Below are 12,223 nucleotides of genomic sequence, written 5' to 3'. Positions count from 1 at the left end.
AAGGAAAACTCCATTGTAAATCTTCCTTCAGTAGGGAAAAGAAAATCCGTTCACCATGAGCACCAAACCAATGAAATGGTGCATTTCTGCTCCAGTGTTTCATTCTGTGGAGTGATGCGATGTAGAATTGGCCTAACAGCATCCCAGTTTCTATTCCATATGTTCACATATTTAATGCTACTTGTTAGGTATAGTTTGTATGCTTGCCCTCTTGATCGAGTGCATGGAATGTGAAAATGGAAGAAAGGAAATTAACAGGGTTGCCAAAAATTACTGAATCACTATGAAGGATATTGGGGTAGAAAGAAACACATGAAGAACATTTTCCTTAACTGATTGCTAATACTTGAGATAATTGTTTTAACACTGCCATAATTTTGCCCTTGAACAACACATTTGTATCTTACAAAAGCACAATACTGTAAATGATCATTTAAGATAGTAACAGAAAATAATTGAAATATTCAGCAGTAAGGCAGCATCTATGAGAGAACAACAGTATTAATGTTTTTGGTCAGTAATCAGAAGATATTTCTGTCTTATCAGTAGTGACATTGTTCAAAGGTATTTTATAAAGTTGTGAAATCTGTCGTCTGACTATATAGCTCAAGTTAGATGAGAATCCATTTAAAATTCTCATTATTTTCATGAAAGGGCAAGGAGTTAATGATGGGATTTTAATACCTGTATCATATAATGTTAGTTAGTGCAGTAGTGTGGAGGGAAGTGCATCATGCTTTTCTGGCAAAGGCCATTGATGTAACTTTGGCTTTTAAACCAGTTGTACAGCCCCTTTCTGTTAATTTTTTTTTCTGTCTCTTTGTGTTTGTGTTTTGGTCTTCCTCCTCCAGGTGCCCAAACAAATGGATTGGATTTCCAGCGGCAGCCCATCCCAACAGGAGGCCCACTCACAACAGCACAGGCTCAGGCCTTACTGGGACAGCTGCACCAGGTATAACATGCTACCATTAGTAAACATAATTTATGCTGAAGTTCATATTTCCAACTGGATTGCAGTGCGATCACAGAATAGAACAATCTGGAGTTAGTGCATTATTTCCATCCAGATGACAGCTTTATCTGAACAGAATCAAATCAAGTAACACAACTTTAGACATAAGTAATTGGTGCCTACAACTACTTTACGCTCAAGTATCCACAGTCTTTTATGTTAATTTAACATTCTCTAACTGATTTAGCCCTAACCCATATAAAGGATTTTTCCAAATCTCAATCATAGAATTGTGTTTCTTCCAGTTAGGCTAATTTAGTGGTATGCAGCACATTAAATCCAGATCCCAAGGTACGCAAATATGCACAATACCTTGACCTGGCAGTTAATTGATTCTGGCAGACTGCTGCAGAAATTATTAATTATTTTAATAATGTTTGGATAATAGCTTATGGCCTTGCAATTGCAGCTTGACATCTTGAGGCCCCATAGCCCCACTTGCAGGTACAAATGAGTCATGTTTAGTTATTGTTTGATTACTTTAATTCAAAGCCAATTTAGCATGTAAGTTGATGCTAGTCAGCTAATGCTGACACTTGGGCTAATTTCATCATGGCAAAACTATTGCAGTGTGTGGAGTGATCTGGATCCCACTTTAATTTTTATTTGTTCTTGGTGGAAACTTCAGACCAAGGTCAGGTAATCATTGTGTTATTTCATTTAGTATTATATTTGCTTTTTTAAAAATGCCCAACAAATCTAAGCTTTAGTATACCATTTTAGTTGAAGTTAGTTTTTGGACTTGTGCTGTCTCACAAAATAATTTACTTAAGCAACAAAGTATTATCTAATGACCCTGAATAAGTGTACTTTGAGGCTTACCTGTGTGTATGATATTTGTAATGAATTGTAAATAGTGCCTGATTTAAGAAATACACAGTCATTATTGGAGCACACTGAGTTTGTTCCTTGATGCAGAATGAAGTGGTGTGAAATTTTGGCTATTTTATCTGGAGAAATGATTTGCTTCATGTGTGTGCATTCTCGTCATCTTATAATGTTAAGTTATATTGTGTGGTTTTCTGTGCATGAGAATGGCATTTCGTTTTAAGTCAAGTTACATTGTTTATCCTGAATGATTCACTTTAGTGCATTTCTCTACCTTCATATCAATTACTTTTTTTAGTTAGCTTACACATTGTACTTCTGATTCAAATAAAGGACTTTTAATTTAGTTGAAAGTTCTGTGTTGTGACATGGAAAATTAGGAGGATTGGTTTCCTTTGAGGACCAGTTTTCAGTTGTACATGTTTGTTTGTCTGTTACATTTTATGGCCATCCATTGTTTAGATTCAGTATTAGACTTAAATGACCTCCTGTGGTCCCTGACGTAACCATTCTTAGTGTAACTGAGGTAAGTAAAATCTTCTGTTGTTCTAGCATCAAAATATTCTCATTACCCAAGTGATTGTGGAAATCACAATCTTAGAAAATTGAGGGACCTTTGAGTTTCTATATTTAAAGGTGAAAGCCCTTTTCCACAAGGTGATTTTTATTTTGTTGCAACCTGTGCAAGCTACATAGCTTACTTAATGAAAATATTTCTTGTAACTTGCACGCTGTTTGCTTGTTTGTCACTTCTAGTGTTTATTTTGCTTTTTGTCAAGGTTTCTTTTATTTTTTGCTGTCACTTTTTTTTGTCAGCTCCTTCCATCATATAGCAAAATGTTTTTCATGTACACATACATACTGTACTGTCATTTTCTTGTCACTTCAGGTTAACTACATGTCAGATGTGACGAACAGATGTTTATATGTGAGTTTTCACACCTATAATATTTATTGAGGTTATTGTTGCAGTGTGCACTGTTGCTTGATCAAACTTGAAAGACTTGTGAGGCAGCAGTTTATGGGAAGTTTACAAACAAAGGTTCTTCGTTCTTCATTTTTGTTGTTGTTAAAAGAGAATGCTGCAAGCAGTTTTGCATCTCCTTGCCTAGAGGTAGTGATGGCAGTTTAACTAACTGCATGTTGTCACTGTGCTTAAAAGTGCTATTTGCTAGTATTAGAGGTATAAGGTTTATATGTAAATTTTTGTTTTGCACTAGGTCATACTTTGAAGTATATGCAAAGTTTGGAGATATTGGTGCTCTTTTAATTCTAGTCTCTTGCACGTTCCCATTTTTAATCACTTCACCATTGGCAGTCATGCTTTCAGCTAGTTAGGTCCTCAGCTTTGAAATTTCCTTCCTAAATTCTCCAACGATCTACCCTGCTTTCCTCCTTTAAGGAGCTCCTTAAAACCTATCCCCTGGACTAAGCTTTTCATCATCCGCTCTAATATCTCCATATGTATCTCAGTGTCAAATTTTGTTTGATGCTTCTGTGAAATTCTTTGGATCATTTTAGTACATTAAAGTTTGAGTGTGTTCTATAAATGTAAGTAGATGTTAAAATGTATACAGTTTTTTGGCAAGCCTTTTCAAAAGTCAGAAGTGACTCTTTGTAATCAACTACAATTTACAATTTAATAATGCTGCCTGACAGGTCATAGAGTCATAAAGATGTACAGCATGGAAACAGACCCTTCAGTCCAACCCGTCCATGCCGACCAGATATCCCAACCCAGTCTAGTCCCACCTGCCAGCACCCAGACGACATCCCTCCAAACCCTTCCCATTCATATACCCATCCAAATGCCTCTTAAATGTTGCAATTGTACCAGCCTCCACCACTTCCTCTGGCAGCTCATTCCATACACGTACCACCCTCTGCGTGAAAAAGTTGCCCCTTGGGTCTCTTTTATATCTTTCCCCTCTCACCCTAAACCTATGCCCTCTAGTTCTGGACTCCCCGACCCCAGGGAAAAGACTTTGTCTATTTATCCTATCCATGTCCCTTATAATTTGTAAACCTCTATAAGATCACCACTCAGTCTCCGATGCTCCAGGGAAAACAGCCCCAGCCTGTTCAGCCTCTCCCTATGGCTCAAATCCTCCAACCCTGGCAAAATCTTTTCTGAACCGTTTCAAGTTTCACAACATCTTTCCGATAGGAAGGAGACCAGAATTGCATGCAATATTCCAACAGTGGCCTAACCAATGTCCTGTGCAGCCGCAACATGACGTCCCAACTCCTGTACTCAATACTCTGACCAATAAAGGAAAGCATACCAAACGCCTCCTTCACTATCCTATCTACTTGCGATTCCACTTTCAAGGAGCTATGAACCTGCACTCCAAGGTCTCTTTGTTCAGCAACGCTCCCTAGGTCCTTACCATTAAGTGTATAAGTCCTGCTAAAATTTGCTTTCCCAAAATGCAGCACCTTGCATTTATCTGAATTAAACTCCATCTGCCACTTCTCAGCCCATTGGCCCATCTGGTCCAGATTCTGTTGTAGTCTGAGGTAACTCTCTTCGCTGTCCACTACACCTCCAATTTTGGTGTCATCTGCAAACTTACTAACTGTACCTCTTATGCTCGTTGAAGAATGAAAGTTAAGATGAGGGAACTTCTGAGTGTCGAGGACATTGAAAGGTATAGCCCTGTTGACTATTATCTGTAACTAAGGCATCACCATTTCCTGAAAGGGAAGATTGGCCAAAACCCCAGCAGTGCAGTATTCTGATGACATAAATATGTATGAGAGAATATGTGAGATTGTGCATTTAAGTTTCGAAATGTACCATTCGCTTAAAATAAAGAATTTCAAATTGTCACCTCATCTTGAAGACATCTATGTGATGATCTAGTTGCCTTGGAGTGTGGAACTCAAGCAGAAAGCCAATGAAATGGGGTGGTATTTTTGACTTCTCATAATATCTCTCAGAAAAAGAATAGCTCCTACTTGGACCACAAAGAAGCAAAGGGATTACTGCTGTGGGAAAGCACATGAACTATTTTCATGCTTACAACCAAACAGGATGCATTGTGGAGTTTGGTTTCTGTTCAAAGGAAAGGAAACAGAACAGACAAGGCTTTTCAAGATTTAAGGAATGGAGAGTCTTAAGGTTTGCCTTTCTGCTGATAGTCATAAGCAGGAAAAACTTGAGCTGAGTGACATGTTTATCAAAGGTTATTGAAGATTTGATTAGCCATGGGTGGGGTAAAGCGAATCTTTGGTGAGGAAGGAGTGTATCTGAGACTGTCCCTAGACTGTTGCATGTCTGCTAGAAATGTCCGCACATTTCATTTGTGTTCATTAATCCACACACAAATGCTTTCAGTTTGATGTGTTAATTGCTTGTTAATTAATGTTTTGTGTATGTTGATTTTTGTTTCTTTCAATAAAAGTCTCAAAATGTGAAATCACATCTTTTAGTTTTTCTGTTGGGTTATTTGGCAGTTTATCTCTTTCTGTCTCTTTGGGTGAATTGTAACAATAGGACTCCAAATATACAGTATATGTTTACATATATATGTCAATTAATTATACAATATTCTAATATATATTGTATATTAAAACAAGTCCATCTTGATAAGAAAAGCAAAAAACATTGCATGAGCTGTTCTTGTTTTTCTTTTACAGGTTTGTATTGCTTGTGGAAAAAAAATCTAATCCAGTAAAGATTTGTGTGTCTCCAAGCACATTCCATTCTAAGTTGGTTGGACATGGGACATACAATATTAAAAATAAAACAATGATTTATCTTAGTTTTCATTTATTCATTTCTGCTTGTAGCTGGTAACTTATCACAAATGTAATGAATTGTTAAAGTATTTGGATTTAGTCCCTTTGGAGCTGTACACTTTCCAAAATGACCGGATTATCAGAAAGAAATATTAAATAAATGTTTTTGTGTGTTATGAGTTTAGAGGTTTTTGGGTTGGCTGTGTGTAGAAGTGCATGTGAGGATGTTTAATGTTGTGTTCCACCATGGAGAAGAACTTAGTAAGATTGGGCAGAGATGATGCCAATGTTTTGGATTATTGAATTTAGCATTATTCGTTGACTACTTCAGTGGATATTCATCTAAATGATGCCTTGGGTCATTTACTGAGTTTCATTTCAAGTGAAATGTTACTGAAAGTGAATTTGTTGTTATAGTCCCAGACCATGTGTAAACAGACTACTAGTCATGAAAACTTAGAGTTCCATTTTTCAATTTTACTTATCAGTTTTAATCCATCTTGAATATAAAATGAAAAATAATAACTGAGTGGAAGCATTGACATTTTATGGAGCTAAATCAGTTTGTCAAACCAGGAACCAGAAAAAGTTATAAAGGATCTGGATGATAATACAGCAATCCAGAAGAGAGCTATAAAGAAATGGGCTAGGAGAGAGAACAATAAGACAGTCTGACTGACTAAGCTGTACAGAATCATTTATTCCTGATGAAGGGCTTTTGCCCGAAACGTCGATTTTACTGCTCCTCGGATGCTGCCTGAACTGCTGTGCTCTTCCAGCACCACTAATCCAGAATCTGGTTTCCAGCATCTGCAGTCATTGTTTTTACCTGTACAGAATCATTGCCGTTACTTGGTGTCTGAAGGTACTGTTGTTATGATCTGAAATGGTTGAATTCAGTGATGAGCTCAGAAGATTATGAAGAGCCTAAGCAAAACGTAAGATGCTGTTCCTTGAGCTTTATTGGGACAGTAGAAGTGTTCACAATGGGATTAGGGTGGAGACGTAAAATGTTAAGCAAGCAAAAGCTTGATCATACTTGCAGAGCAAACAGGTGTTCTGCAAGAGATGAATGAGAGGACCTGAACAAGACTGGAACAAAGGATGTCCATATATCGCATGAAATGGCAAACATAACTAGATTTAATTTGGATCCCATATTGATACCTTTTATTTGAAACCAGTGAGTGAAATCAGAGAAGTTGGTAAATGTAAGACTAAGTTAAGTTTGATTGTGTGAGAAAGAAAGACTTGCTTTTATCTGGCTATAACTTCAGGACCTCAAATGTTTTACAATCATTGAAATAATTTCAAGTGCAGACATTGTTATAATGTAGGAGCAAAACTGTCAATTTGGACTCAGCAGGCTCTGAGAAAACAGCATTGTTATAAAAGCCAAAAAATTGTTGTTTTTAAGTGATGTTAGTTGAAGAGAAGGGCGGTGATGGATTCTGTAAGTTGTATTATTTTGAATATGTCTTAACGTGTCCAGCAACTCCATTATTCCATGTTAGGAAAAAGTTGCACACGTGGGTGAATCAAAAAGTTATACTGAAGGTAAACAATTAATTTGTACTTCTGTGCTGAAAGATCTGCAAATATATTGTAGAAGGGGGCAGATCTGTGGCTGAAGGTTCTTTTGTCTGAGTTATCTGGGTGTTAGTGCAGAAACCAAGTAGTTGCAGTTTTGATTTGATGAACTGCAACTCACCAAGTTGGGAAAACTGAAGGAGCTTAATGTTAAACAGACCAGCAGAGAGACTACTGTCATTGGATGCATGAATTATGGATGGTGGCTTGAGCTCAGTCTGGATTTTGTGAAAGGAAAAGCATCTGGAAGATTAACTAAACCTGCAGCTAAGGAAGGCATCTACAGTGGTCCTTGCAATGGTCATTGAATTTTACAAAAAAAAAGGCATTTTCCATTTAAGACGGAGATGAGGAAACACTTTCTTTGCTTAGAGGGTGAAGGTCTTTGGAATTTCTTCCTGAAAAGATAATAAGGTGCAAAATCTTTAAACATTGTTAAGACAGAGGTGGATGGATTCTTGAATACAAAGGGAATGAAAGGTTTTCGGGGATGTGCAGGAAAGAAGAGTTGAGGTTAAAAATCAGGAGGCTCCTATCATCATATTGAATTACAGAGCAGATTTGAAGGGATAAGTGACTTAGTCTTGTTCCTTGTTCATATGTAATGTCTTGGAGATAAAATGCAGTCAGCTTTCACAGTCATGATATCTTGAAGAAAAGTTGGAGGGTCATTTAGCCATTGATCACCATAAAATCTTAACTTGCATACTAGAATACTGAGAGGATTTCCAGAGTGGTTTCTGAATAAGTGGGGCGGCACGGGGGCTCAGTGGTTAGCACTGCTGCCTCAAAGCACCAGGGTCAGGTTCAATTCCAGCCTCGGGCGACTGTGTGGAGTTTGCACATTCTCCCCGTGTCTGCGTGGGTACTGTGTGGAGTTTGCACATTCTCCCCGTGTCTGCGTGGGTTTCCTCCAATGCTCCGGTTTCCTCCCACAGTCCAAAGATGTACTGGTTAGGTGAATTGGCCATGCTCAATTGCCCGTAGTGTTAGGTGCATCAGTCAGAGGGAAATAGGTCTGGGTGGGTGTTTTAAAAAATTCTCAAGGTCAGGTTCGTAGGAGAGTAGTCTGACACAGAACAAACGACCAAGAGGCGAGTCTGCTAGAATATGAGCATTTTATTCCCCGCAGCGCCGCCACAACCAGGTCTCATACTTACAACGGGTCTGGCTTATACTCACTCTACATGTTACCGGAACTGGGAGCCGTCAGTTCTCGTAGAGCGGTTGCCAACAACCCACGCTCGGCGGTTAAACGTAACCCCGGAGCAGACTCACCGAACTGGAGACTTTTCCAGCTGATATACTCTTTTCCAGATATAAACATTCATGTGAACAGCAGAGCAAGGCTAAAAAACACATTCCATTCTGGTTACATACAGATAAGAAGATTCACACGGGGAGGTGTGTAATAAGATTCACACGGGACTAAGCAACACCTCCATTCCGGTTAGATTCACACATGTATTGGGACATAATTTTAACCCTTTCACCACAGTGGGCTACTCTTTGGAGTGTCGGTGTGGACTGGTTGGGCCGAAGGGCCTGTTTCCACACTGTATGGGATCTAATCTAATCAAATCTAGCCTAATCTAAGCGTTTCACCTTTGAAATTCTTGTATTAGGGAATTTCTATACATTGAGCAGAGAAGGGTGGGGCTGTGGTGGTGTGCAGTTAAAAAATAGAACTGAATTCATGACATAGTTTAAAACAGCCGTGTTAACTTTATGATTTATTTATTTATTTTTATATTCAATAAACATTTTTTGTGTAAAGAATATCAAATCTTGTTTGTTAAACAAGTTGCTTTTGTTAGAAAGGCAAATCAGGGCAGGACTTATACGCTTAATGATAAGGACCTAGAGAGTGTTACTGAACAATGAGACCTTGACTGCAGGTTCATAGTTCCTTGAAAATGGAGTCGCAGGTCGACAGGATAATGAAGAAGACATTTGGTTTGCTTGTCTTTGTTTAGTAAATTGAGTATCAGAGTTTGGATGTCATGTTGTGGCTGCATATGACATTGGTTAGGCCTCTTTTGGAATATTGTGTGCAATTCTGGTCTCCCTGCGATAGGAACAATGTTGTGAAACTTGAGTGTGTTCAGAAAAGATTTGCAAAGATGTTGTCAGGGTTGGAGGGTTTGAGCTGTTGGAAAGGATGAATAGGCTGAGGCTATTTTCCTTGAAATGTCAGAGACGGAGGGGTCACCTTCTGGAAGTTTGTAAAATCATGAGAGGCATGCAGAGTATGAATAGCCAAGGTCTTTTTCCCTGGAGTGTAGGTTTAAGGGGAGAGGGGAAAGATGTGAAAGGCACCTAAGCGGTAACTTTTTCATGCAGAGGGTGGAGCATATGTAGAAATGAGCTGCCAGAAAATGTGGTGGCTGATACAAGTAGAACATTTAAACGGCATTTGGATGGGTATATGAGTAGGAAGGATTTAAGACCCACAAGAGTCAAATGCTGACAAATGAGACTAGATTAATTTAGGATATCTGGTTGGCATGGATGATTTGGATCAAAGGGTCTGTTTCCATGTTGCATATCTCTATGATTCTATGTTTGGATTTTTTAAAATAAAATGTTAGTGATTTCTTAAAGTAATGGTATTTAAGATTAAACTTGAATGAGATGTAAGGGGATGAAGGTGAGGCTTTGTTGAAGATGCTTGTTTGCACTCTGAGTAGTGAAAAATAATTTGTGCTATTTTAAATTGTATTTTTTTGAGGGAAACTAAAAGAAATGCTAACACATCACAAGATTAGAATATTTTATGACCTGAAAGGAAATTAATTTCTTGTAGACAGACATTGGTCAACATGGTGGCACGGTGTTTAACACTGCTGGCTCACAGCACCAGGGTTCATTTCTGGCATTGGGTGGGGTTTGCATGTTCTCCCTGTGTTTGTGTGGATTTCTGCCAGGTGCTCCGGTGTCTCCCACAGTCCAGAAATGTGCAGGTTAGGTAGATTGGCCTTGCTAAATTGCCCATTGTGTCCAAGGTTGTGTAGATTGGTGGATTAGTCATGGTAAATGTGGGGTTAGGTGTGTGAGGTGACTCATGGTAGGATGCCTTTTGGAGGGTCAGTGCAGACCCAATGGGCTGAATGGCCTCTCTGCATTGTAGAGTTCTGCGATTCTATTCTGTATGTTTGGCAATTGAAATCCTTGTCTCCTAATAAATTGGTCCACAGAACACAAATATAAGTGTTCATTTTTTTTCTTTACTGTTTCTGTTGCAGGTACAACTTGCTGGAACAACTTTGCAGCCAACTGCTTCACAAACATTAAATTTACAGGTATCATACTTTATCATCCTAGAAAGTCAGCCTAATTTGTTATAAAATGTTTTCTTTATTACGTTCTTTATAATGGGTGAGGGCGTGGTAGAATTAGCTGCCCTGTTCGGTGAAAGGGAGAAACCTTGCTTTCCTATTATGGGAGAAAAAACTATTTGCTGCCTCGGAAATGACCTTTTGTCACTTTATTTTGCTTTCTCAAAAGAAACTGTTCATGGTTGCCATGGCAAATTTCAATCTTGAGAAAACTAGCAATGGCAAACGAATTTATCTCTTGAAACAGGCTGTTTGCAACTCTTGTGCTGCAATTATCTTGGGTATAATAGACAGAATTTATCATTTGGTTTATTCTAAGCATTGGTTTTGGAGCTGAAAATGAAAATTTAAGTGTTGTGTCAAGATAGTTAATTGCCAGAAGTCTTTACACTGGAAAAGACTTGTGGCAAGCTGGGATTGTATTTCATATGAAATAACAGAAAATGTTGAAATACTCAGGTTAGTCAACATCTGTGCAGAGAAAAACCGGGTTAAGGTTCCAAGTTTATGACCTATTGTATTCACAGTTTTTTTTTGGGCTGTTAAATGCAATGATTCCATAAATGTTACCAGTTTAATGATTTGATTGTTGTAAACATGGTTGAATCTTGATAGAAAAAGAACTGATGGGATTAATTCCACACAGCCATTTTGAGGTGGCGATTAATCCAGAACACTTCCAGTATCACACACAGGTTAATCTTGGAATCCAGCGAAAGCTGACCAACAGCTTCAAAATGTTGACAGAATCCTAAAAGGTGATAATTCTAATATCATTATAGTTTAAAATCTTTTAAAGTGACAGACAAACTGGATTTTTGTAACTTGAGCTTTAGATATACTCAAAATTCATTCTGGAGAGAAATAAGAACATGCAAGCCTGAAAGTTCAAATTTTGCCAAAGGACAACATTATTAGTTCATTTCTAGGGTAGCTGGAAAATTTGAAATTTTAAGGTAAGTGGTTTATACTTTGCAGGATTTTTAATTTAGTCTGCTTTAGCTGTATCAACATCACAGACTAATACCCATATCCCATGAGTGCTTTTTTAAAAAAATATTTTATGCCCAACTTTTTTTTTTAGTAAGGCACCACCTCTTGCATAAATTATCATTAGATGTTCCCATTTTGTGTTCTATTCTCACACCTTCCAAAGTGCCTCATTTTATACTAACATTGAGCTCCCTCTCTCTTCCTCAAGAGTTCAACCTAATAGTCTTTCCTTGCATCCAACATTTTGCTTGAATGTATTGATGGACTCATGCTAGCACTGTTTAATTGAAGCGTTACAGTGAGTTCCTGATTAAGCCTCATTTACACTTTTGTTATACTGGACAAACGAGATTCCATAATGAACCCTGGCTTGATAGATCAAATTTTTTTTTACAGATTAGTTACTGTAGTAGTCAGTCACTGAACATATTCACAAGAGATCTCCAATGTACTGTCAATAGAATAATATAAACTTAATATGCAAAAGGAAAAAAAAAGTCTGTATGTGACAATTCTGAAAGATTTGTTCATAATCATCAAAAATAATGATTCAACTTTTTCTTAGCCATATCCTTTATGGTTACTCAACCTCTGTGAAGTATCACTCACTCGTGTCTTAAAATGTCTTCATCGACTGATGAGGTTGCAAGTTTTTCCTCTTTGCACATGTACCAGTAGTGATTCTCTCCCATAGAATCTCAGAAACTGGCTAAGTCAC

The 12,223-nt window shown here is 37.9% G+C and overlaps 1 protein-coding gene across 3 annotated transcripts in view; it reads left to right on the top strand.

Moving 5' to 3' along the window:
• Positions 1–810: 810 nt before the first annotated feature.
• Positions 811–12,223, top strand: part of pou2f1b (POU class 2 homeobox 1b) — a 113,208-nt gene continuing 101,795 nt past the window's right edge. Inside the window, exons 1-3 of one of the 3 annotated variants that reach the window (XM_043701017.1) lie at positions 811–952; positions 2,730–2,768; positions 10,420–10,476. In XM_043701017.1, the coding sequence (XP_043556952.1) occupies positions 2,739–2,768; positions 10,420–10,476 (87 nt within the window). In that variant the 5' untranslated portion in view covers positions 811–952; positions 2,730–2,738. The remainder of the gene's footprint in view (positions 953–2,729; positions 2,769–10,419; positions 10,477–12,223) is intronic. The other 2 variants (XM_043701016.1, XM_043701018.1) reach the window with 2 other exon arrangements.

This window comes from Chiloscyllium plagiosum, chromosome 12, assembly GCF_004010195.1.
Source record: "Chiloscyllium plagiosum isolate BGI_BamShark_2017 chromosome 12, ASM401019v2, whole genome shotgun sequence".
NCBI classification, from domain to species: domain Eukaryota; kingdom Metazoa; phylum Chordata; class Chondrichthyes; order Orectolobiformes; family Hemiscylliidae; genus Chiloscyllium; species Chiloscyllium plagiosum.
Note: the sequence above shows the minus strand (reverse complement) of the source record. Positions and strands in the feature narration are given on the sequence as shown.